Source organism: Marmota marmota, unplaced genomic scaffold (assembly GCF_001458135.2).
Source record: "Marmota marmota marmota unplaced genomic scaffold, marMar, whole genome shotgun sequence".
Taxonomy (NCBI): domain Eukaryota; kingdom Metazoa; phylum Chordata; class Mammalia; order Rodentia; family Sciuridae; genus Marmota; species Marmota marmota.
In genome coordinates this window covers 23191637-23219102 of record NW_025999932.1, presented here as the reverse complement: position 1 = coordinate 23219102, position 27466 = coordinate 23191637, and the positions used below count along the sequence as shown (strand labels likewise).

Sequence of the window (27466 nt, the reverse complement as noted above, 5' to 3'; positions counted from 1 at the left end):
GACCTTAATTAAAAGACATTATATTCAATTCTAATACAAATTATGTTGAGAAGGGTGACAGAATTCTTTCAATGTAAAAAATAGGAATTAAATTTTAAAGGGAGACTAATGGTGTTCTTTTTAACAGATGTCTGTTAGTTCATGTCATTGATCTAAATTATGAATTAAGTGAGCCATAAATTTTTGATGTTATTAAGTAGTAAGAGATGAACAGAAAGATAAGTTATTATTTTGACACTAGTTTCCCAAGTAACAGTGCTAATATTTGACAGCATAATTATGGTTTCAATAATGTGACTTCTAGAAAATATAAAGTTATGTAAAAATTCATAACATTATAATTTCTCTTAATATTTCCCTATATTTTATGTAACTTCAATTATTTATTTACTTATTTATTCTTGTCAGTACTGGAGATTGAACTCAGAGGTGCCCTTTTTATTTTTTTTATGTTGAGATAACATCTTGCTAAATTGTCCAGGCTCTACTCCTAGCTCTGCTTCACTCTGCTGGGATTATAGGTGTGTGCCACCATACTTGGCCTCTCAAGTTATTCTTGTGCTATATGATCTTACAAATGGATTCAACTTGAAAGTGATCAGTTTTTAATTATCATATATACTACAGTGAACTGGCTAAAATTTAAAAAACTAGCAACATCAAATGTTGACAAAGAAAATGGAGCAACGAGAACTCATACATTTTTGCTGAGAATGTAAAATGGTGCAACCACTTTGGAAAAGATCTGGCAATTGCTTATAAAACAAAGCATGTAGCTCCCTGTGACTCAAACCTTCCCCTTTTAGATACTTACTGGAGAGAAATGAAAACATATATTCATAAAAGCTCTTGTTCATAATCACCAAAACCTGGAAACAATCCAATTGTCCATCAATAAGAAGCATGATTCAATGGGATACTACTGAGAAGTTGAAAGAAACAGACTAGTAATATATACCACAATGTAGGTGAAGTTCAAAAACACACTTACCTAAAAGAGAACATACTCTGTGTTCCCATTTAGATAATACTTTAGAATATGCAAAACTCATCTATGATGAAAAAATATCAGAGGGATCATTGCTTCTAGAGATGATGGTTGGGGACTGACTGAGAAGGGGCATGAAGGAACCTTCTGGTATAAACATTTTGTTTTGTATTTGGATAGTAATTCCTGTCACATAGGTGTTTTCTCCTTAACGATGGGGAAAAGAGAGAACCCAGTAAAAATTTCTGAATTTTAAGTATCCTTGAATGTAGACTGAAGTTAGATGGGCCAGGGTTTGAATCTCTTCTCAATCACAATCTACTTGTTTAACTTGAGTCTCGTCTACCCCATCTCTTAAATGGATGATGGTAATTATTTCATAGGGTTTACTGAAATGATAAAATGCTCATAAAGTAATTAGTATGATATATAATATGTAGTAATAGTGAATGAATGGAGTTATGAGGGAGTAGGTAAATTGTTGGAAATGAACTTCAGTACTCTTCCAGGTTGAGTAGGAAGTAAAGCAGTGAGGTAATACTGAAAGCCTAAGTGAAAATAAGCCAAATGTATGACTTGACTCTGAATGGCCACTTATAAACTGTAATATACCTGGGAAATCTCTGAGGACTTTGGATCAATAGGCTGCTGCAGAAGTAACCGATGTGATACTCAACATTTAAAGTGGTGTTTTGGAATGAGAAGATGTTAAAGTAGTAGATGTTTGTTTTTTGGTACCCAGTGTTTGTTACTTTACTTCCAGCCATAGCCCCTTATTTCCCCTTTTTGGAGTATCCCCTTTTTCTACTTTGTGCTTCTTGGGGAAGCTGACCCAGGTCTTGTTTCAGAAGTGACTCAGGTCTGGCCCATTAAAGCACCATGTGTCCCTAACTACAGTAATTGATTCAATATGGGTACGTGACCCACGCCAAGCCATCAGAGGTAGGAAAATGTGATTCTGCAGTTTTTATTGGCAACATTGTGAAACCTGAATAAGGACTGTGACTTTGTACCCCTAAAACTGCTGGGGATAACCACTATACACAGCCTGAGAATGCACCCTATCCAAAGGAAGCAAAGTTGGGAGAGAGTCCTGAGGCAGGACTGAAACCTTAAGCTGGTTTCAGTTAGGTTTTACATTGAGGCTGAAAGAAATCTATACGTAGTTGCTCACCCAGTATGATGTCTATTAGTAGTGCCGCTTATGGTTTTCTTTCCTTACTAATTCCATGGTTACATGAGCTAATATTTTTGCATCACATATACTTTGCATATGTAGTGCTTAGTTAGATATTAAATTTTTCTAAAGAATGGAATTATTTACTCGTGCAGTACATGGCTTCTCATCCTCATTAGAATATCTCTCTATGCTGTTTAATACAGTAGGCATAGACTTACATGGTTATCAGACATTTGAAATGTGAGTATTCCCAGTTGAGATGTGAAGTAACTATAAAATACATACTGGAATTCAAAGACCTGGTCTGAAAAAAGAATGTAACATAGTTCAATAATTTTTGTACATGTTGCTTACATGATAATTTGGATATAATAAAGTGTGATTTAAATAAAATATATTGTTAAAATTAGTGTCATTTTCTATTTTCTTAATGTGACTACTGGAAATTTTAAATTATATATGCCTCATATTGTCTTCCTATTTGTGTCACTGGCTAATTAATGTCTTTGTACTAGACTAATCTCTGTGAAGGCAGGGACTATGTAGCTCTCCAAAGTAACCCTATCTCCTACCAGGGTGCCTGGTATGCAGCATATAATTAACAAATATTTGTTGAATGATTTGTGAATTTTCTAGTACTTAATTTACATACCTGTTAGTGTACATGTGCTATGCTAGTTGAATGATAGGGGAAAACAGGATAAAGTGTTTTTTAAAAATACATCATGTTTTACTCTTACGTTTTCTTCAACTAGATTGTTTCCATGGAAACAGCAACCAAAGGACTGTCAGGGTTGCTGTAGTACTCTTTGGAGGGTATTTGCTGCCATTATTAACCAAAATCCGCAAATGTAAATATTTGAATAGATGTTTCTCAGGTTTGAAATCCAAAGTGTACAAATTTAATTCGAGGGGAAGTTGTTAAATATTCGCCTTTGAAATTCTTCCTTTCTATTAGAGTAGTTTGCTGAAAAGCAAAAGAGTTGTTAAAGATGAGTGCTGTTTTATTTCTACTAGATACCGTTGTTGTCATTTGTTTCAGTTTGTACTGTCTCTTCATTCTTTCCTAATGAATGCTTTATAAATATAGATTACTAATTGACCTTTACGTGGTTAGAACATAGTTACATTTTGGGGGGTAACATAAGTGACTTATTAAAAATAGCAAGTTCAGGTTGCATTGAGGATGCTAGTAGATAGGGGTAGAGGCAGTTATATCCAAAATTATTCATATTTAACTCAGCCATTAACAAGAGAAAAAATGATGGAATTCCATGCCGTTTCATCCAGGGGCACTTTACCACTAAGCTACATCCCCTGACCTTTTTTATTTTGAGACAGTGTTTCAAAATAGTTGCAGAGGCTGGCTTCAAACTTGAGAGCCTCCTGCCTTAGCCTTTTTAGTCACTGGGGAGATTCCAGATTTTGAGAGATTAATTTAGTGGTGGTGAGGTGACCTTTGAGGATAGTGTCATTCCAATGAGGAAACATATAGGCTTCTTTTGATACCTGTACCTTCAAAGCCTAAGAAAAGGAAAGCTTTAAACCTAGTTAAAATGTGTCTTTAAAGATGCTTTTGTACATGAAAGTTGCATTCAAAGCCTTATAAAAATTTTGTACCCCATCGCAAATCAATGTTTTTCAAGAAGCTTTTTGTAGAAATTAATGGACAGCTCAGAATTTGAGTTGCTACTCAGTTTTATGTTCATTCAAATTGAACACAGAAGCACCATTGAGCCCAGCGGCATTTAACCTGAGTCATATTCCAAGACATTATTATTTTTTTTTTTTTTGAGACAGGGTCTTGCCAAGTTAGCTCGGGATTTACCAAGTTGCTGAGACTGGCTAAAGATACAAAATTGTAGGAAATTCCTGTAAAACCTAAGAAATTAGGTCCATTTAGTATTTTGGCCCTTATGTACATGGCAGTGTGTGTTTTCTTCTGGAACATGGTCTCCCTAATGCTGACAACAGCAGAGAAGTAATTTTCCTGTGAATCTTTGCCACAGTCAAGCTGCAGCAAAATAACCGGGGGGTGGGGGGGGGGGTGACGAGCAATTTGTGTACATTGATACAGCAGGAGTGGAAGCTGTTTATTGTAGGACAACAGAGGTATTTATACATTCCACACAGCTTATCTTAATTAGCATAAACTAGATACAGCAGTCAACCAATAAGGAATCTCCACACTTAATGGCTCGCCAGCGTTACTTCAGAAACCACTCCCTCTGGCAAAATGCCAGGCGCCATCCTGACGTGTTTACAGACTGTAACAAATCTTATCATCCATTTATTTATGTAAACATGTGTATGTATGCGCATATATTTTGTCGTGTGCAACCTCTACGTATTTATCATACTCTGTACTTTAAAATTTATAGCTCTGGAATCAGACTTCCTGAATTGAATCATGTTTCCATTAGTAACTGGTTTTAGGTTCTTGGGCAAGTTACTTGATGTTTCTTACTCTGAATTTCCTCATCTAAAAAATGAGGAATAAGGTGAGAATAATATTAAACTCAGGGTTACTATGTGGATCCAAAATATTAATTCTCCATCTCAGTTAATATGATGCCTGATATATTACAAGTGTTTAGTAAGTACTATTATAAGTATCTCCCCAAATTCATTCCTTTTAAATGTCAACATTGACCTCATGAGTTAATCCTGTTAAATGTGGACTGTTTATATATCAGTCCTATCCCCTTTTATTTAATAATAAAAAATCTCATATTCTGTTCTTATTCCATGTTCTTATCTTTTCACTTTTTCTAATTTTTGTAGTTACCATTCAACCTTTTCCTGGGCACACTGTGGTTTTCTTTAGGTAATTCGATATTGATACTTCAGCCAACTGTGGGCATCCCCTACTTACCCTCCCCCACCAAGTGATGTGACAAAATGTTTCAGATTGAGGAAGCCTTACAGATCGTCTAACCCAGTGCTCTAGTTTTTCAAAGCCAAGGTTAGGGCCCAAGGCTGGTTGCAACTTCCTGATGATGAACATTTGGTACAAATGTTGAAGGATATCTTATTTCTCGACAGGCTACAATTAAGAGTGAAATACTAAATGGACTCTTGACCTTTTGGAGATACTAGGAAATTTTTACAGTCATGACTGAGAAACTTCTTGAATCATAGGGAATGTAGATATATTTTGATGAAAAATACAAGGGAAGTTTTCTTTGTGTTTCTTTTTTCTCTGATATAACTGTTCTCTCACCCCCACCTTTTTTTACATCCCAAAGTACAGCTCAGATCTATTCCTTTTGACCCTTCCCCAGCATGAGAGTTCAAACTCTCTTTCCCATTTGTCTTGACCATTTTAGTAACTTCCTGTTTTGCCTTCCTTCATTATTCATAACCTCTTACCTATAGGAAACCCCAGTGACTTGCTTGACCAGTGGATTTTATCACACTGTTTCTTGACTCAGAACTCTTCAGTGGCTTACCAGTCCCTCTAGCCTCCTCTCCCTACTGTGGTCAACCCTCCAGCCCCTCTCTGTGGCTTCACCCCTCACATGCATACATCCACATATGATGCACTGTTCTCTATTAAAGTACTTTCTGATTTTGCAACTGTTGTCCCAGCTCCATTTAGACTTTTCCTGTTGTTTTCTGAGCCAATGCACTTCTCTGTGCATGAAACTTTCTGAAATTATCACAATAAAAAATTATTTTTGGCCATTTTGTGTAGTATTTTGTTCCTTTTATACCACCACCTAGACATCCTTGTATTAAATGTCTGCCTGTTTCTTGTGTCAGAGCAATGATTATGTGCTGCCATCTTTTTCAAAGGATTGATCTGAATGAGTCTCTTATTTTATCATGAAACTAGGAAGTTGATTTTAGTGAAGGTGGTCACTGGTTATATAAAAATGTCCATAAAAGAAATGACAGGTTGCCTTTTTTAAAAATTTATTTTAAAAAAGTTATTTATTATGGTGCTAGGGATGGAACCCAGGGGGTCTTATGTATGCTAAGCAAGCACTGTGCCACTGAGCTACATCCCAGCACACTTTCTACTTTTTAAAAATTTGAATTGTATTTTTCACAGTTCTGGAGGTTAGGAAGTCCAAGATCAAGGGGCCAGTATTTGTTAATGCATCATAGTGTGGTGGAAGGCACGGGTAAGAGCAAGCAAGAGAGTGCAAGAGAAATATGAACTCAACTTTTTAACAAACTCACTCCAGACAGGTTGATTGCTGATAGCTACAGGACTTTAAGACTTTTTCCTCTGGTAGTGATCTAACAACAGAGAAGTTAATGACTGGAACTGAACAAGCAGAGAGGCTGTGATGAAGCCTTGTTTTAGAGGTTACAGTGTTGAGAAATACATGTTTTGTGGTCTTTTTCCCCATTTGCTGGCATAACTCCTAAACTCCTAGAATCTTCAAAGTGTTAAGTGTCTTGATGTGCTAAGGAGTTGTCTGACCATCATTCCCCAGGGCTGTTTCAGCATGGGGAGTAGTCAACCAAAAGACCCAAGGCAGGATTAGAAGGTTAGATCTTTGAACCCTACCTCCTGACCTCCAGGAAGGGGATAGAGGCCAAAGGTTCAACTAATCACCAGTGAATAGTGATTTAATCACTCATACATACCTATGCAATGAGGCCTCCATGAAACCTCGAAAGAACAAATGCGGAGATCTTCCAGATAGCTGAATATGTGGAGGTTTCTGCAGGCTTAGAAGCTTTGTGCATGCCTCTTTGCCCATATCTTGCTCAGTGCGTCTCTTCCATCTGATGTTCATTGGTATCCTTTGAAGTGACCTTTATAGTAAACCTGTAAATGTGTTTCCCTGAGTTCTGTGGGCCATTCAAACAAATTAATCAAACCTGAGGAGTGAGTGGTGGGTACCTCAATTTATAGCTGGTTAGTCAAAAGCACAGGTAAAACAACTTGTTGTTTATTTACTTTTATGTAGTGGATTTCTGACCTTTGCTTTAAGATTGTTCTATAAGCAAAAGGTGTTTTTTTTTCTTTTTTTTCCCCTTTATGCTGGGGATGGAACCAGTTTCTCTTTTGCTTGTTTTGATCAAGTCTGTTAGATCTCTTAAACTATCCTGCAACACCCTGGACAGATACCTTTTGGAGATAGAAAACGTCTCAAGATAGGAAGTTCTGTTTTCTTTAATTCTCTACCTTTGGAATTTACTTTTAAAAAAAAAATTATTTGTCCTTTTTAGTCATATATGACAGTAGAATGTATTTTGACATACATATGTAGAGTATTCCCATTCTTGTGGTTGTACATAATGTGGAGTTACAGTTTGTATATTCATATATGAACATAGAAAAGTTATATCCAGTTCATCCTACTCTCTTTCCCATTCCCATCGCCCCCTTCCTTCCTCCCTTCTGTCCAATTCAGCGAACCTCCATCCTCATATCAGAGAGAACATTTGGGGGCCTTTGGTTTTTTTGGATTGGCTTATTTCACTTAGCATGATAGTCTCCAGTTCCATCCATTTACTGACAAATACCATAATTTCATTATTATTTATGGCTGAGTTGGTGATTGTTGAAAGAAAAGAACTGACTGCACACTCTGCTTGAGATAAGTTGCTGGAGGACCTTTCCCACCTACATTCATCATTTAAGACAAAAGAAAGCATCAAACTGGTGCAGACAGATATGAGGACAACTGCTTGCCTACAAAGTAATCATTTAAATACATTTACATGCCAAAAGATAATTGGGAGGTCAGTGTGTGACCTAACACAATTATAGACATATTTTTGAGTAGAAATTGGTGCAGGTACAATGAAAGAGTGCAGTGTAGTTTATGAATATGCTGCTTTCCAGCCCCATAACATCTAAATGCTGTTCACCCCTTGATCTCCTTGCCACTCTGCCTATGGGTTGGTCATCTTTCCTTGATACTTTGCCTATGGGGTGGCTACCTTGCTATGTAAATCAATGCAATAAATAATTCTTATTAAACCTCTCTTTATTAGCTGTATTTGATATCTACCCTTCATGAGGTAAAGGATCCACTGAGCCAGTGACACCCCTGTACATAAAAACACAACATACTTTCATTTATGTTTTTGCACTTACTTGACCTCTGCAAAATATACGACTGGGAGGGTACAGTCAGTATCCAAAAGAGAAATGAAGAGCTGTTTATACCATGTTTGCATGTGCTTCATAACAAGAAATGTACATAGAAGTAATTGGTAACATAAAATAGCTGTTTATATGAATCCATTGTTTGCTTTTCTTAACAAGGCAAGTATAATTTTTAAATTTCTCGTTCTTGTGTAATGACCTAGAAAATACAGACATTTTACATATTTCCCAAACTCAGTTTCTTACTGGTAGAAGGCCTATAGGCATTAAGAATGAAGAAGCATTTCTAAGGTGATGAACTCAGAATATATTTAGCACATCCAGGGAAACAATATCAGGCTGAGAGTATTTGTAGAAGCTTTTGTTGAACATCTACAGTATAGTTCATGATGCTACCTTGTAGGGTTTTTTGGTTTTGTTTTACTTTTTTTTGTCAAGTTTTTGTTGTTTTATGTGTGTATAATACTTAATACATTAGTACAGGTTAGAAACATTTGTCTTTCAAGATAGGTTCTCATATTAGGTTAAAAAGTAATAAATATTTTAAAGCAAAAGTCATAATTCAGCTTTTAATAAATGGAGAAATTTTTGAGAAAGAAGCAACCATATAAAAATTTGGGGGGGGACTAGAAAATGACTATTCCAAATAGTAGCCAGGTTTTTAAAATGAATTGAATTCTAAATTTACGAAGTATTTTTTTTTAAATAAGGTGACAAATTTTTTATTTAGGGTTGGATGTAAGAAAAAAAAAATGTTTTACATGAAAATTTTCCAGAAGTAACATTATTTGACAGTGCATGATTTACAGAAAAATTTATCCCCTGATTATTAATTTCTGTATATTGTGTCTGCAAATGACTAACCTAAATCTCATAGGTTCAGGCAAACCTATAAATTTGTAAGATATAAAATATTAAAGCAAAGAAAAGGTAAATGCTAGTGATAGTGATCAGGGGTATATATATCTATAATACAGAATGAAGAATTTGCCCCCAAAATAAAAATCTGTTTGCTTCCTTCCATCTGATCTGAGTGACACACATTTCCCAGATACAATTATCTAGTCGGTATTTTGGTTTATTAATAGCCTACTTTATACATTTGTATAGAGATTTGTTTCACTGACACCTACCATTTTTGAGTAAACAGATCTAATTAAGTTTTTAAATTGGCAAAGCGAGGATGCAACTATGGTAAATTAATTGTGCTGTGTCACTCTTGATCCCAGCCAGAGACCCTGGCCCATCTTAACATTTTTTTTTACTTCTTTCTTTTAAAAAGGATGTTCTATATGAAAATAGCCTACCTTTTTTTTTTTTTTTCTTTTCTTTTAAACTTGCTAAATCGCTGAGGCTTGCCTCAAATTTATAATCCTTCTGCTTTCGCCTCCTGAGTAGCTAGAATTACAAGCAGGAGTCACAGTGCCTGGCTCTAGGACATCCATTCTTAAATAGTTGGTTTTTTTGCCCCCTTTGTAGTGCTGGGGATTGAATCCAGGGTCTTATATGCGTTAGGCAAGCACTCTACCACTGTGCTACATCCCCAACTCTTTTGAGACAGGGTCTCTATAAGTTCCCAGCCTGACCTCAAATCTGTGTCCTGAAATTCTGTTGTACTCCTTGGAAAAGACCACTGACTACCATGGGTACTTGTGTCCAACTTCTGCATTGAATGAAGACTCTTGATTTATTTCTTTTCTGAGCTTTAGCATTGTCTTCTTTTTATTTAGCATATGGTTTCTAATAAGTTTGATTTCTGCATATCCAGCCTATAGCAGAGTAGCAACAACAAACAATAAGTCATATTGTGTATGTAACCGGCAGGGGAAAAACAAGTGACAAAATATTAAAAGAGGTGACTGGGTAGAAAAAGTAGATGTAATTGAGGTGCTTTTTGTGGAAAAGTCATGGATAGTTATAATGAAACAGAGAAAGAGTTTGTGTCTAGTTTGAGAAAATAGAGAGGTACATAATATAAAGAGGCTTGGAGAAGATAGTGGGAAGGGTAAGAGGTACATAGTATATGTATGTTGAGGGGGCAGGACACACAGCTGGAATAGGCTGGAGGAGCAGAGTGTAAGAGAGAAAGAATGGAGAGATAGCAAGAACATATTTCCAGGTAAGGGACAAACTCAGTCATTGTGAACAGAGAGATTTAAGAATGGTTTGCATTTGGCATCTGGCTACAACATAAAGTTTGGAAGTGACATACAGACAGAGACAGACATGCATTGTTAAAATGCCTGTTGAAGTCAGGAAGTTGTAAGTAGTTTGATGTAACCAAAGCATGGAATGCATAGGAAAGGAAACTAAGGGTGAAGTCAAGCTTGGAAGGTTTGAGTACCTCGTTGAATAATTTGGCTTATATTTGTAGAAGCACTTGGAGGCTACAGAAGAGTATTCAGGGGTAATAATAGCGTTGAATTTTGGGTACTATGTTTCAAAGGAAAAACCAGTGAGGGAAAAAAACTTTTAAGTGACTGCTAAAAGAGCAAGTGCAACTAGTAGCTCAGACTTAGAGTAGTTGTGGGGAGGCATCAGTAACTCATGGGGATACAGAATCATTGGGAACATGGACTGGAAAATGAGGCAGAGAGTAAGAAGGTTTCTCTAGCTGGTTAGTATAGAATATGGATATATAGAAATTCCATAGAGGAAGAATATCATTGAGAAATAGAGTCAACCGTCTATGACCTGAGTTTATGAGCCAGCCATCAAAATATTTGTAAAAAAAAAAAAAAAAATCAAGAAAGTTCTAAAAGTCAAATGTTGAATTTACTGGATGCTAAATATTACACTAAGTTCATGCAAAAAAGTGCTATATAGGCATTGCAATAAGTTATAGGTATAAGTATTCAGGGGTGATTTAAGGTACATGGGAGGATATGAGTAGGTTCTGTGCAAACCATTATCTCGAATAGAGACCTGAACGTTCATGAATTTTGGTATCCTCAAGGGGTCCTGGAACCAATTTTCTGTGGATACTATGGGACCACTGTAAAGACACTTTTTTTTTTAAAAAAAAAAACAACAAGTGTGAGTCAAATACTTTGTGACTATTGGGAGAAAACTACAGTTAGATCCATGCTGCATATCAATCAAAATAGAGTGATAATATGTTTTTTAAAAATTATATAAAGAGGAAAATAGAGGCAAATTTTTATCTTTTTATAAACAAATTATAAAACTTTTAAATAGAGGAAAAACTCAAAAAGGGGAAAATGAATGGATTCAACTGCATGAAAATTGACAACTTCTTTATGCCAGCAGATAACTAAATGAGAAACAAGAGACTTGAGAAAAGTAATTATAATAGTGTGATATAGGGTTATATAAAACACTGAATTAATATTAATTGATGAGCTAAACACTGCAATTAAGTAGAGGAAAATAGAGCCAAGTATATAAAGAGGCATTTCACAAGAGAAATAAGATAGTAATCATATATTTAATTTAACTAGCATCAAAAAGATGCAAATTAAAAGAAAGCTGAAGTATTACTTTTTAAGTATAAATTATATTTATAAATACTAAAAGAAAAAAATTAATCAAGATTATAACAATGTAGAAGTTAGCACACTTATACATTGTTAGTAGGAATCAAAATTGTGTTTACCATTTTGGAAGGCAGTAAGTCAGCAAAGAATGCTATTAAAAGAAAGTGAAGTAGAATTGGGGTTTGAGGAATGGCCATTGGATTTAGCAGTTGGACATTCATGACCACAATAAAGCCAACTTTAGTGGCTGATGGAGATGGAAGCCTTTTGAGTTGAGTTGGAGACTGCAAGCTTTTATTTCGAAAACAATGCTGGGAAAAAGGATAATAATTGTAGAAGAGTGATTTGTTTTTATTTTTAAAAGTTGTTGACATGAACTTCATTAAGTGACATGAAAAAGAGGTTTAAGATAGATGAGGCAAATGACAAAGGACTATTGAGCCCTGGTAGAGGAAAAATTAACCTAAGAAAGGAGAGGGAGAGTTCTGATGCAACATTAAGGGTGTATATTGATACAACTAATAAACTTGTCTGTAGGGGTGAAAAGTGTTTTATTAATTGGGGTGGGGTATTTCCTCTGATAGTCTCAATTTCTCCTAGACTACAAAATTTCCCCCTTTTCCATGTAGTATAATTTCTCAAAAGAATTGTATATGCTCTAATTGCTCCCTTGAGATTCTCTATTCCAGGATGCTTTTGCTCTTACCACTCCAGCAAAACCCTGTATCAAGGTCACCAATGAATTCCACATTGCTAAATCCAATGCTTAATTCTCAGTCTTAATCTTATTTAACTTGCCTGCAGGATTTGACACTGTTGATTATTTCCTCCTCCTCTAAACACTTTTATTTGTTTTGCACATCACTCTCCTCGTTTTCCTCCAAGCACAATGGCTAGTATTCCTCTACTTGGTTCCTCCTCACCTTACAGATCTCATAATATGGAAATGTCCCAATGCTGAAACTGCAGACCTTTTTTCTTTTACTCATTCATTCTCTCTTGGAGATCTTTTCCAGTCTCATAATGTACCATATTATCTACACACTGATGTCTCCTTAATTCATAGCATCATCCTGTTCCTTTTTGAACGGGACTTGAGGATATAATTGCCTATTCAAATAGTGTCTCTTAGAGGTCTCCTAGGCATTGTGGATTTCACGTGTCCAGGTAAGTTTAACCGTCAAACCTGCTGTCTCTTATAGATTTCTGCATCTCTATTATGCTAGTTCTATCTTTCCAGTTTCTTAGACCAATAATCTTGGAATTGTCCTTGAGTCCCTCCCCCCAACCCTAAATCAGTCCATGATCATTTTGCTCATCAGCAATTCATGTACTGTTTTTCAGCACATCATCACTTTTGCCTTCAAAACACATCTAAAATTGCATTTTTTTTCTCACTATTTCAACTATGCCCATTATGATTCAATCTAACTCATCTCTTGCTTGGAATATTTCACTGGGCTTCTAATTGCTTCTGCCTTTGACCCCTTTAAATTTTTCTCAACAGAGTGGTCAGTGGTCTATTGAAATTCTTACTTGGAGCAAAAGCAAAAAATTTTTAAGGCTCTGTAAGAGTTAGCCCCATTTATCTGTTCTTTCTATTTTGCTCATTTTGTCCACAAGAGCCTCCTTACTGTTCATTGAACACAATAGGCACATGCTTAGATCATGAAGGCTTTGACCTCATCGGTGGATTAACCCATAAATGGATCATTATTGATCATCCTAAAGACTTTACATAATATATTCTCTTTATATTTCTGGCCTGACAGTAAAATATTTTATTTTATTTTCTATTATGTAACTTTAGGCAGTTATAAGTAATATTTATGTTATATCTGAATCTGATGATGAATTACAATAGAGTAATGATTTTTTTCTCAGCATTAGAACTATACTCACAACTCATTTTAATGAATTAAAAAGCTCTCTGATAGCAGGTTGGAATCATTGTGGATAAATACCAAGGCTGACAAAGCTTTGGTCCATGCCCCTCAGGTGATTGTTTATTTGGCCTAAGCTTGAGAAAGGACCAACATTTAGCCCACTCAGTGATAGTCTTTTGAGATCTGGTCCAAAGTAATTTTTGAGCTGATAATTGTTTAAATATATAATTTTATATATAATATATAAATGTAAATGTAATTTATATAATATTAAATTATATTTAAATAAATCTAAATATAAATTTATATAATGTGTAAGTATAAATATAGTATAAAACAAATTTTTACAATATAAATATATATGTAATATAGAAATCTTATATAAATCAAACCATCTATTTGTGCCAAAATCCCATATTATGTATAAATTTTATAAATATATACGAAGTTTATATATAATGTATATAAATAATATATAAAATATTTTTAAAGTTATAATGAAGAAATGGAACATCTTAAATAAGGTCTTTTTTTTTAATTATTGGTGTCTCTGATTCACTTTGGAAACTGCAGTATTTAAATTTCTTACATTTCCCCATAGTTAAGATAATGAAGTCTGGGAACCTTAATTATTTAGTGATACTACCACCATAAAACCTATCCTGACTTATGTAGTTCCACTTCATTTGTTTGATCACAGAATAGTAATGTCCTGCTGATTCCTTTGCCTTTATGGGGGGAAATAAATTGAAAAGCTTATTCTTCTATTGCTTTAGATTTTTTTTTTAATGAAAAAAAAATGATTGACTCTGAAATGAAATCTGCCATTAGAAACCATCTATTTGTGCCAAAAACAATTACCTGTTCTTGCCTTTGAAGAAACCAGTCAGCTAACCAACCCTCATGGTCCTTCAGATGAGTGCAGCAACATCTCCTAAAATAGCCCCTTTTCTAGGAACCAGTAGAGAAAATTACTTTGTCTTACAACATTGTCATATCTTATATTGCACTGCCAGGAGGATTCCATTATTTATCTTGAACTACTCCCTTGTACATGTATACTGTGAAAATAAGAATTTTCAGTTCAGAATATTTAAAATGCCTATTATTATAGTGACAAAAACAAAACAAAATAAAAAACAACAACACAAACTTCCCAGACAGGCTATGGATTTATCATTTGATACTGGATAGCAGTAAGAGAAAATGTTTGTTCTGTTTTAGGTCAAAATGAAAGGAATGTGTGTGTGCTCAAAGCACGTTTTAAATAAGAATTTATCCATCACTTGAAAATAAATGTGTTTTTAGGACTTAATGTGGAAAGAGTTAAACATTTGAAAGCATTCATCCAGAGAAGAAAAGAGAAGGTATTGATTAAAATTTGAACCCTTGTCTTCAAATGTAATTAAGGAAGCAGTTAAATTATTTGTGTATCGAGCACATAAACTTAACACAACAATAAAACTAAACCAGTGAATATTGTTAGCTACTTTTACCCTCCACCCTGCATCTTTTATGTATCATGTAACACTTGGGAATCTGTGGCATTCTTCCAAGACATCAGGAATTGCCTCCACTCAGCTGGCTGGTGAAGAATGCTCTTGAAATGAGCCATGTGCTGTAGATGCTGTAGGATTCTGGCTTCCCTAGAATAAGGTTCTTTCCACAGAGGTCTCTTCTGACTGGTAGAAATTTGTCTGGATACTTAACTATGTAGAAAAGCTTTGCAAGCCACTTGGCATATTTGTTTTCTGAAATAATTTTTATGTAAGTTCTAATTTTAAAGTTCTCTAAGGAAACATGTTTTAGGATAATTTCGAAAGTATAACTTTAGTCTAGCATCTGAAGGTAGGGATTAGGTAGGTAACTCAGTATGGGATTTTATTTATATCCTTTTACATTACATTATATAGCAAGTAGGGCTCATCTCTGCATTTTACTCTTTTTAGTTTTTTTTTTTTCTTCACTATCGTCTGGTCTTTCTTTCAATATGAATTGATTACAGTGGTTGAAAAAGAAACAATTTGAGACTCTGTTAAAAAAAGTTCCTTTCTTCTTACTATATTTTTTTATTTTGGGAAGAAAAGTTATTTTTTATAAAAATGCTAATCTGATGGGTTTTTCGTTTCTTTACAAATGAATATTTGGACACTTAGTGCAATAAATATGCTTAGATTTAAACAAAAGCTCTTTAGGGTATTCAGTAATGTTTTATAAACTAAACTCTTTATTTAAAATAAAAGATTCACATGCAGTTGTAAGAAGAAATAACCCAGACTTATTACATGTTCCTTTTATGCCTTTCACCACCAACGGTAATAGTAACTTGCAAAAAAATAAAACAGACAAACAAAACTATAGTACAATAGCACAACCAGTATATTGATATTAATACAGTCAAATTATAGGACATTTGCATTACCACAAGGACCTTTCCTGTTACCCTTCTCTCCACCCTTAACTCTTGGCATCCACTAATCTATTTTCTGCTCCTATAATTTTATTCCAAGAATCTTATAGAAATAGGGTAACGTAGTATGCAACCTTTTAGGTTGGCTTTTTGCAGTCACTTAATTCTTTGGAGACTTCTCAGGTTACTGTAATATAAAGGAAGCAGTTAAATTATTTGTGTATCCAGCAGATAAACTTAACACAGCAATAAAACTAAACCAGTGAATACTGTTAGCTCCTTTTATCCTCCACCCTGCATCTTTTATATATCATGTAACACTTGGAAATCTGTGCATCAGTGTAGTTCATTCCTTTTTATTGCTGAGTAGTATATTTCATGGGATGGATATATATCACAGTTTAGCAGCCTTCCACCTATTGATGATCTGGTTGTTCCTAGATTCTGGCTAGATTCTGGTTGTTGTACATATCTGTGTGCAGGTTTTTGTGTGAGCATGAGTTTTAATCTCTCTGGGTTAAAAGCCCAGGAATACCGTTGCTAGGTCATATGGTAGTTGTATGTTAGTTTAATAAGAAACTGCCAAATTTGTCCAGAGTAGATAGAGATCCTGGCCAGAAGGTTTGACTGCTTCATTTATTTATTTGTTAAAGGGGCAGCTGTCAAAGCTGGTATGTGACACAATAAAATTTTCTTGAGGTGATACAAAAGCAAGGACACTTTTTTTTCTTCAGGCTTCTGAAGATTAAAGGGAGTAATGCTTTATTCTATGTAAATTAGATGACAGTGTACAATATATTGATTACTTTGAAGTGCTAAAAATAAATGCTCAAAGTTTTCTTGTATTTATTTTATATAGTTTTGTATTTCTGGCTCAAATATGAGCTTAGGAAAAAAATTTTGTAGTGCATAGTAAGTGCAAGAAATAGGAATAAAAAATGCAAAAAGGACACTATCTGTGCTCTCAAAGAAAAGAGGAAACATATAAGCAAATGTACAGCATGGAAGGTGCTGAAATAAAGGTGTGTGTGTGTGTGTAAAGAGCTGCAGGAGCCTAAGGGAGGGAGGTGCGCTGAGGGGGAGGAGTTTGCCAGAGGGATTGAGAGGGTGTTCTTCCACATAAGGCACTGATAAGTCACAGCAGTTACAAATGTCTAACCTTACTTTTGTGGTAGCTCTTAGCTCATCATCTTTTTTTCTGAGCTGGATCTCCTAGGCTAGGGCCAGTGAGGACTCTTTAAATCTGAGTCAAAAGCAATATCAAGAGAAATTAACTGAATGCTATTTAGTTTGTATATTAGTTTGTATATTAATAGTGAACTGTAGTTCTTTCTGAAATCTTTGACGTACCAGGATATTCTTGTCCCCTAAACCAGGAAGAGTGAACATGTTAATCATACCTGGGGTTAAGTAGTAAGCAATGACTTATAACTTCCTTTCCATTACACTGGCTACTTTTCAATATATTATTTAAAATGTGTTGTAATAATTGAAGCCAGTTTAATAGGTTTTTTTCTTTACTACTCTTAGAGTATTGCTAAACAGATAATGTAGTTTGTAAAGACACATTATGCTACATTTTGTCTCTATATTTTGAGAAATGTTCAAGACTGAATGATTTGTATTTTAATATCTTAAACTATGCTCATAGATTCTATATATAATAATTAAAATAAAAATTATACATAAACTTGGGCAGATTAGATAGATATTGATATATAATTTTGGTCACCTAAACTTACCAAGAATTAGAATATAGTTGTGCAATTGGTCATTCAACATTATTGAGCTTCTTTTTCTTCTATGGAAGCCCCAACTCTTAAAGTTCTTTATCTGTTTTCTGTTATTATAACAAAATACATAAGGCTGAATACTTTATTTTAAAAAGAGATTTATTTAGCTCACAGTTTTAAAGACTAAAAGTCCATCTGTTTGGCCTAGGGGTCAGCTCCCTCAAGCTGCATCACAGTATAGAAGAGAAAGGAAAAACAACTGCTTGCTGAAGGGTGACATGGTGAAATGGGAATCCAGAGAGAGTCAGGGCCAGGCTTGCTCTTTTTAAGGCAATTCTTGTGGGAATTAGCGAGGGCCCTTGGAGAACTACTTTAATGCCTTCTGAGTATTGTACCCCAGTGACCTAGTCCCCTAACACTGGGCCCTACCTCCCAAAGACCACCACCTCCACACCTCCACACTAAGGACCAAGCTTCTAGTACCTGAGCCTTTGGGGGACACATGCAAACCAGGGCAAGTTCACAATTTAGAGCCCCTACCAAAGGAGTAGTGTGAGTCAGTGCAGTGGACTTCACACAAAGCAGAAAGAAAATTATCTACCCAGAGAAAGAAAACCACAAAAAGAGAGAAAGTGGTCTTCGTGGGACCAGGATGTCTTCCCCTATACAAAATTTACTCACGAGATACCTTTCCTCTTTACTGTAATAATATCTAGAAGCAAGAAAGAAAGGGTTTTTTCTTCTCTCTCACTAATTTTGAGTTGTTTGGGCACATCATAAAATTTCTCAGAACTATTATTTCTTTAATAATAGTTAACATTTATATTGCATCTGTTATGTGTTGGGCATTGTTTTAAGCGACACTTTTACTTTTTATTGAGATAGGCACTGTTATTAACCCCACTTTTCACTGGAGAAGGAAACAGATCAAACATAAGATCACAAGGGTAGTAAGTGACCAACCAAGGACTTTGCCCCTCAGACCAGTTCTGGGTCTGTGCTCTTACTTCTTGGCCGTAGGACCTCACAGTTCAGTTTCTATTTAATGTTTGTTTCATGGTAGCATAGAGGTATTTTGGGGATGGAGATAATGCAATTTTTTGGTATTTTAAATAAGAACATGTTAATTTTCCTCATGAAAAGATTTTGTGATAAAATAAAAATAAAGAACTAAAGTTAGAGATTTAGAAATAGCTAAAATAGTCTTAAAATAAATGCTTTCTTAGTCATTATGTGGGAGACTAGAACTGCAGTGCATTTTCGTGAGGAAAAGAAAAATTAAACACTCAAAACAAAGCGAAGGATATGTGAACTTTCTTGCTAATTGAGAGGGAAACAAGAATCTGTAGAAATTCTGTATTAGAATACTTAGTTTGAAGCAGTCCATCTCCTGAGATACATGATGTTTCTCTCCTTAATCTCATTCATATCTTGCACTTTTGGGTACTGGGGATTGAACAGGGGTACATTATCTCTGAGTTTCAGTCTATCCTCAAACTTGACATCTTCCTGCCTCAGCCTCCTAAGTCAATGGGATTACAGGTGTACACCACTACACCTGGCTTACACTAACATTTTAAAAAGTCATAATGTTCAAAAGGGCAAAGAACAAATCCCATATAGGTTACCAAATAAAAGAAGGCTTGGCTCTCTTAATGTTGGTATTTAGACCACAGGTTATTTTATTAGGATAGCTTTAAAAATCATGATTTATCTAAGATCAGGTCAAACTGTTCTACCAGAATTTTTTCCCAATCCCCTTAAAACTCATGACCATTCTTGTTACATCTATTAAAATGTAATGTTTTAAAATAAGCGCTCTAAATAAATAAAATAGTAAATATCTGTATGTGATTGGAGGAAAATTTAATTATTGAAATACAAACACTAGTAGAATCAATAGGTTATCTTACTCTTCCTGTCCTTGGGCAGGGATACTAAGTTTTCGAGTTCCCCTTTCCCAATGTATGTTCTTTGTCTGAGATGTTTTACCTGCTTCAGGTTTCCTTACTGTTTTGTGCACCTTCTAACCCCTGTGACTTGTGAAAATGTAACTGATGCTACTAGCTGATGCTATTGTCTTGCCCCAGATGCCCTTGTCCATTTTTCCTCTCTGGTTAATGATTCCTGTCACAACTCAGCAGTCTTTGTTTCTTCCTCTTTTAAAAGTATTTCCAGCCACAAAGCCAAATGGAATTAAATGCCAGTTCTCCTCATCTTTCCCACATTCATACAAGACCCTGTGTGTCACTTTCTTTAGAGTACTTATTACACAGAATTTTAATAGCTGGTTTTCTTAACTGTCCTCTTCCTCTGCCGGGCTTCAGTGTTAAGCATATACTGGAGACTCTGTAAATACTTACAGAAAGGATATGAAGAGCTGCTGCCTTTGGATTGGAAATGTATATATGTACACACACATATATATGTATATACATATATACGTATATACATATATATGTATGTTTGGGGTTTTTTTATTGTATCAGGGATCGAATCTAATTTTTTAACCCTTGGTGCTTCGGCAGTAAGAAGTATGGAAGCCTTTATATGAGGGGAATGTTCCCTACTAGGCATGTACTAACCTGAAGGAGAATGTTGTGAGAGTCTTGTGTTGGCGAGAATATACACACTCCAAGTAAGCAAGACCTAATGAAAGTATGGAATAATGTGAAGTAGAATTGAAATTTACCACATGTCTTATTTAATTGAATTACAGCAGATTTTTTTTCCATTTAATGTAATAAAATAGTATTTTACCTAACAGTTTGTACAGATGTTTATATGCTATGCAGATGTGTCTTTCTATAATCAGTTTTATATGAGGGAGAATATTGAAATCATGCTTTGAAGTTTTTTCCCACAGTGCAGAGCAAAAGGTCACTTTATTAACAAACTGAATTATCCTTAAGACTACATTTCAAACACACTATCTTTTGTATAGTACCAAATCAGAAGTAAGAAGCGATGGCTGGGATGGCAAATATAAATGTATTAACATAATATACCACAGAATGCACTGTTAGAATATTATGAAGATTAATTGACTTTAAAACTATCATTGGACAGTGAAATATTTGGGGATTTCAGTCAGTAAAACAATTTGATTATTTCTTATGTCATACCATATAACATGGTTTCTTTGCTTTTAATCACAAGTTCTTTTTTCATCAACATCTTAATAGTGTGTAAGTCATTCTTAGCTATGAGGAAATTAATTTATTTCATAAATTATGAAATAATTATCTTTATCTTTATGGCTAATTTGTTACCTGATCTAAACTTTAATTTTGTACTAAAAATGTTAGTAATGCTATATTGACTGTTTTAAACCTATCTTGATTGATACTGATTACTTTTTTTGTGTATTGTTTATCTAGAAAAACAGATTTTGGCTATAATCAGATACATCCCTGTCTATTCAAGGAATACCAAACCTCCAGAGGAAGTCTAATATATGAGGGTACAGAAACTGCATCATTTGATTCAAAATGGGAACAACAAGTGATGAAATGGTGTCAGTGGAACAGACTTCCTGTTCTTCCCTAAACCCCCTGTGTTTTGAGTGTGGCCAACAGCACTGGACAAGAGAAAACCACTTATATAATTACCAGGATGAAGTGGATGATGACCTCGTCTGCCATATTTGCCTTCAGCCTCTGTTGCAGCCACTAGACACGCCCTGTGGACATACATTCTGCTACAAGTGCCTCAGAAACTTTTTACAAGAGAAAGATTTCTGTCCATTGGACCGCAAAAGACTTCATTTCAAATTGTGTAAGAAATCTAGCATTCTAGTTCATAAACTTCTAGACAAATTATTAGTTTTATGTCCATTTTCTTCAGTGTGCCAAGATGTAATGCAACGCTGTGATCTGGAGGCACATCTTAAAAACAGGTAAGCCAGAAATAGGAAAGAAAGACAATTAGGTTTTATAAAAAGATTGTTGAAGCAAATAAACAAAAAATTGGTTAAAAACAGACCAAGCACCAGTAAATAAATAGACAAATCTAATACAATAAGTTGCATGGGATAATATTTAACTTGATGATTTATCAAAAACATGAATATAGAAATTATAGTGAGAAGCTAGTTTTATACTTACTAATATTTTTATTACTATAATACAAAACAAATTCAAATGGGTGATAGCTATAAATGTAAATATGCTTTTATCTAGTTTATTATCCTAAGAAAATAATCCAAAGGAAGGAAAATTTATATATAAAGATATTTACTGCAATCTTGTGTATAGTTTGTTAAATTGTAGTCAAAATAATTACTTACAAGTAGAGAAGCATTAAAATTACAGTAGTGTATCAATCCAGTAGGATATTATACAACTAATAAAAATGGTAATTTTGTTGGAAAAATAAGTATGGAAATAAGGTGCATGATTTTATTTGCTAAGATCTTGTAGAGTCTATTCAGAGGCTAAACTGAACAAGAACTAGGAGTTGGAAAACTGGATTTTTTTTTTTTTTCTGATTAAAAAGCTTTTAAAGTGGTTAAGTAATTTAGTTAGCTGATTGGTGAATCTTTTTTTTAACTCACGTTTTTTCAAGATATTCAATAGTTTTTAATTTTTTTTTATTCTAATTAGGTGTATGTAACAGCAGGATGCATTTTGATTCATTTTATACAAATGTAACACAACGTTTCACTTCTCTGGCTGTACATGATGTAGCATTGCACCATATGTGCAGTCATACATGTACCTAGGGTAATGATGTCCATCTCATTCCACCATTTTTTCTGCCCCCATGCCCCTGCCCCCCATTATGGATTAGCATTCACTTATCAGAGAGAACATCCGGCCTTTGGTTTTTTGGGATTGGCTTACTTTGCTTTGCATGATAGTCTCCAACTCTATGCATTTACCTGCAAAGGCCACATTTTATTCTCTTTTAATGCTGAGTAATATTTTATTGTGTATATGTATCACAGTTTCTTTATCCATTCATATTGAAGGGCATCTAGGTTGGTTCAACAGTTTAACTATTGTGAATTGAGCTGCTATAAACATTGATGTGGGCTGTAATATGCTGATTTTAAATCCTTTGGGTACAGACTGGGGAGTGGGATAGCTGGGTCAAATGGTGGCTCTATTCCAAATTTTCTAAGGAATCTCCATACTGCTTTCCTAAGTGGTTGCACCAGTTTGCAGTCCCACCAGCAATGTGTGAGTATGCCTTTTCCCCCCACATCCTCGTGATTGGTGAATCTTATAATTTGATTTCAATAAAAGATGATCTTTAAAATTATTTAAGCTATAGGAAGGATTAAAATATGAAAGAGAAGTCACTAGGTTTTATAAAAAGGTTTATAGGACCACATAAAATAACAGGAATAAATGTATTGATTTCTTAACTTCAAGGTAAGCCATTTGCACAGTTTGAATCTGTGGGTATCTTGATTGCTGTGAAAAACAGTGCAAATACATCATAGTGCATTTAGATATGAGTCTGGCAGGCAATGACTTGTCATTAAACCAACATAAAATCATAGAATGAAAGGAGATTATCTAATCTTCCCCCTCATTTTACAAATGAGGAAACTGTCATAAAAATTTATAGCTAGTTTATGATAGAGTTAGACTTCAACTTTAGTATTTTTGTTTACCTTCTAATATGCCATGCTTGACCCTATCACAGACAGATCATGTGCCCTACTACTATACATATCCATGAATATACAAGTTCATTCTGTTCCTAAATGGTATTGTAGTACTCATTAGAAATAATTAAGACATATGAGGAAAGAATGAAAAATAATGAGATGCCATTAAAATGTTAGAAATTGTAACGCATAAATAAATAAATAAGAAGGATTAATGTAAATAAAGCATAATTCCAATTAAAAAAAAATGTTAGAAATGCTTAGGTTTACAGAGAAACTGCCTATATCTAAACTATGTTGTCTGAAAATGGAGGCCTAAAAAGAATAGGCTAAGGATTGGGAATTTAACTCAGTGGCAGTGTGCTTTCCTAGCATGTGCAAGAACCTGAGTTTGGTCATCGATCCTGAAAAAAGAGAAAATAGGATGGATAGACTTGAAAATGCATGTAGTTCAATCTTAATTTTCCTGTGTGTCTTTTGTCACCAGTAGGCATTGAATCTGAACATAAGACTTCCTAGAATTTGGCACCAGGCTTTGGAATATGCTAATCTGGGTCAGGCCTCGTTATGGCTGTAGAATACTTTGAGCTTTTTATTTCTCTTCATAGTTCTATTCTTAGGGTATAAGATTCTTTTGTGCCCTTTTTTTTATTATTTTTATTTTTTGGAGGGGGTGTGCTAGTGCTTGGGATTCAATCCAGTGGCACTTAACCACTAGCCAACATCCCCAGCTCTCTTTTAATATTTTATTTAGAGACAGGTTCTCATTGAATTGCTTAGGGACTTGCTAAGTTGCTGAGGCTGACTTTGAACTCGTAATCCTCCTGCTCAGCCTCCCAAGCTGCTGGGATTGCAGGTGTGTGCCACCATACCTAGCCTTTTGTGACCTTTTATCAATATTAATTATGAGATTTAGAGGAACCAAACAAAGTCTTAATTGAGAGAAGTGAGTTAAAAATTTCTTAGATTTTTAGGAATATTCATTGAACTAGTATGCATATAAGAATTTAATATAGAGTATTTTCTATTAAAACATTTATGATGCTGATTTTAAAAATTAGGAATTGCAAACTATCCTTTTTATTCATAAGTTGATAAACAATTACATCTTTTTGGACGTTCATTTTCCAGGTGTGCTTATTAATATTTGAGGTCCGAATTTATTCATTTCCAAGGTATCTTAAACCTAAATGTGAAAGATACAATGTAAAGGTGGATTATTGGGAAAAGTGGTTATTTGCCTGCTATAAATAGTACAGAGTGATTACTAATACAAATATAAAATGTTAAATTATAAAAGTTAATAAGATTTTTGTATTCCATATGAACACAAATGATGACGATCTTGCCTTTCTCTGGTCTCAATTTAAAATGTTAAAATTCAAGTAGAAGTGTTTTATCTTCTAAAACTCAACTGTACATAATATAGTTCTTCATTCATTCATTCAACAGATATTGTGTACTGTGTGCTACACACTGTTCTGCAGACTACATAATCCTGGCAAGCTGATAGCAAGTTGGAATCTTCTGGGTTGCAGATTCCTTTAGGATTGTGACTGTGTCTTTACTAGGCTTTGGATTCATTTGCTCAAAAGTTGACACTCTTCTAATATTTATTCAATTCGGTTGTTAGCCTGTGCTCTGGTTATCCAATATTGGGAAACTAATCAGGCCAAATAGAGGGACATACATCAACAAGCATTTGATTCTTTGCACAGATTCTATGAGTTAGGAATTCAGACACGACACAGCAGAGATGGACTGTCAGTGCTGCATATCTAGGCCACATCTGGGAAAAGCATAAAGCCAGGGACTACAACAGTCAGAAATGGAGAGTCTCCTTCCAAGATGGCTTCTTTATTCACATGTCTGTCTCCAAGGTGGGGATTAATAGAAGCTTGGGCCCAGCTGGAGCGCCTACAGGTGGCCTTTCTGTATAGTGGCCTTGGAGTATTTAAAGTTTTTATGTAGTTGTTTAGTGTTCTTGTAAACAAGGCAGACATTTTAAGGCCTGGTATGATACAGCCTCAAGTCACCTGGCATCTCTTGTCTCTTTGTGGGAAACAGTGATAGAACCATGTAGACCCATCAGAAAAGACATTGACATCATCTTATGATGAGAAAAGGTAAAAAATGATTGCAGCTATATCTCAAATCAACACGAAGTAGTAAAAGAATGATGTGCTGAGGCATAGAACATGATTGTTATGACTGTGGTGTCTTTGTACACAATCTTGTGAGAAATAGGTAATTTTTGTAAGTTTCACTAAAATTCACAGAATTTGAACATCAGCAACAATAAGTCTCATAAAAGTCATGTCTATCATGTACCTTTTGTCCTTGAATATTTAGGGTTTGAAAACCTCTTAGTTATTGGTAGAAATAGAGCATTAGCAATAGTTTATATAAATTTGGTGATTTAAAGTATTAGATTGCCTTCCCTATTTGAAGACATTCTCTTAAGAAATATGTTTCAAGCATGGGCCAGTGGCACAATGGATAACGCATCTGACTACTGATCAGAAGAAATATGTTTCAGTTTGAGAAGAGCTGACATTTTCCTCCTACAGTTAAAAGTAAAATATTTAGGAAAAATGAATGTTTCTAAGTAAAAGTACTCTTAATGAATTACATATTAGTAAAACAATGAAGAATTTAAAAAATGTAGACAGTGTCTGGCTTTGAATGAAAAAACAAAGTCTTTAAGAAATATTCTATTTATTATACTAAATATGTAGCATTTAAATCATTACTTTGTTATATTCTGCCAAGCAACATCAATAATAAAGCATTCTTCCTTACCTCTTTTAGCCTATTCCTAACCCACCCTCAATAATTTAACATTTAAAGATATAGTAATTCTAAATGTTAGTTTTTTTGTTGTTGTTAAATTGTGCATTTGCATCCTATTTTTCTTTTTTATAATTTTTAAGAAGGAAAAGCCCATTTGGTGAATTAGAGAAGGTCTCAGCATAGAAAAAACTTATTAAAGGTTTTCTCTCTGACGTACCAGCTGACTATCAGGTATCCTTTTGCTTTCCCATGTCCTTTGAAGGACAAATAAGTTGATTTTTATGAAGCCCAGTTTATTTTTTGTTTGCTTGTGCTTTTGTGGTCATATGTAAGAAACCATTGGTTGGGCTGGGGTTGTGGCTCTGTGGTACAGTGCTCATCTAGCACGTGTGAAGCCCTGGGTTCGATCCTCATCACCACATAAAAATAAATAAAAAAATAAAGGTGTGTGTACAACTAAAAAATAAATATTAAAAAAAAAAGAAGGCATTGGCTAATCCAAGATTACAAGGATTTACACCCAAAAGTTTTATAAGCTTTTACATTTAGGTCTTTGATCTACTTTTAGTTAATTATTTGTGGGAGAGAACATAATGTGTATTATTCAACCCTTTAAATTTTATTGAGGCTTTTTTTAATGGCCTACCTCATGGTCTATCCTGGTAAATTAAATGATTCCATGTGTTCTTGAAAAGAATATGTGTTCTGCTATTGATAGATGGAGTGTTCTGTAGATGTCTGATAGGCGTAGTTGTTTTATAGTCTTATTAAAATCTGTTTATTCTTTTGTTCTTATATTTAATCGTTCTGCCCATTATTGAAGCTTTCATTATGTTGAATTCTTTCTTCCTTAAATATTTGTTGTGTTTCTGGGGTCTGTTGTTTGGTGTGTTTATATTTATAATTGTTATATCTTCTTGATAGATCAGGCTTTTCTTTCATCATTATAAAATGTCCTTTGTCATTAAAAATTATTTTTTCTTCTAAAATCTATTTTGCTGAAACTAGTATGCCTTCCTATCCTCTTTTGGCTATTGTTTATATGTTTGTTTGTTTGTTTTCTTTCCATCTCTTACTTTTGGCCCATTTATGCTTTTGAATCTGAAGTGTGTCTCTTGTGGGTAGTACATAGTGGGATTGTGTTTGTTTTGTTTCTTTATCTCATTCTGCCAGTGCCTGGCTTTTGAATGGATATTTACTCTAATCAAATCATCAATTTAATTACTCATAAAGTGGCATTTATGTCTGCCATTTTGCTATTTGTTATTGTCTTTCTCTGTTTC

At 34.4% G+C, this 27466-nt stretch overlaps 1 protein-coding gene across 3 annotated transcripts in view; it reads left to right on the top strand.

Annotated features, from left to right (window-relative positions):
* The window catches only part of Lnx2 (ligand of numb-protein X 2), a 71147-nt gene that overhangs the window by 12398 nt on the left and 31283 nt on the right, over nucleotides 1-27466 (top strand). For all 3 annotated transcript variants that reach the window (XM_015484173.2, XM_048800758.1, XM_015484172.2), the window contains exon 2: nucleotides 21151-21668. In XM_015484173.2, coding sequence (XP_015339659.1) covers nucleotides 21262-21668 — 407 coding nt within the window. In that variant the 5' untranslated portion in view covers nucleotides 21151-21261. The remainder of the gene's footprint in view (nucleotides 1-21150; nucleotides 21669-27466) is intronic.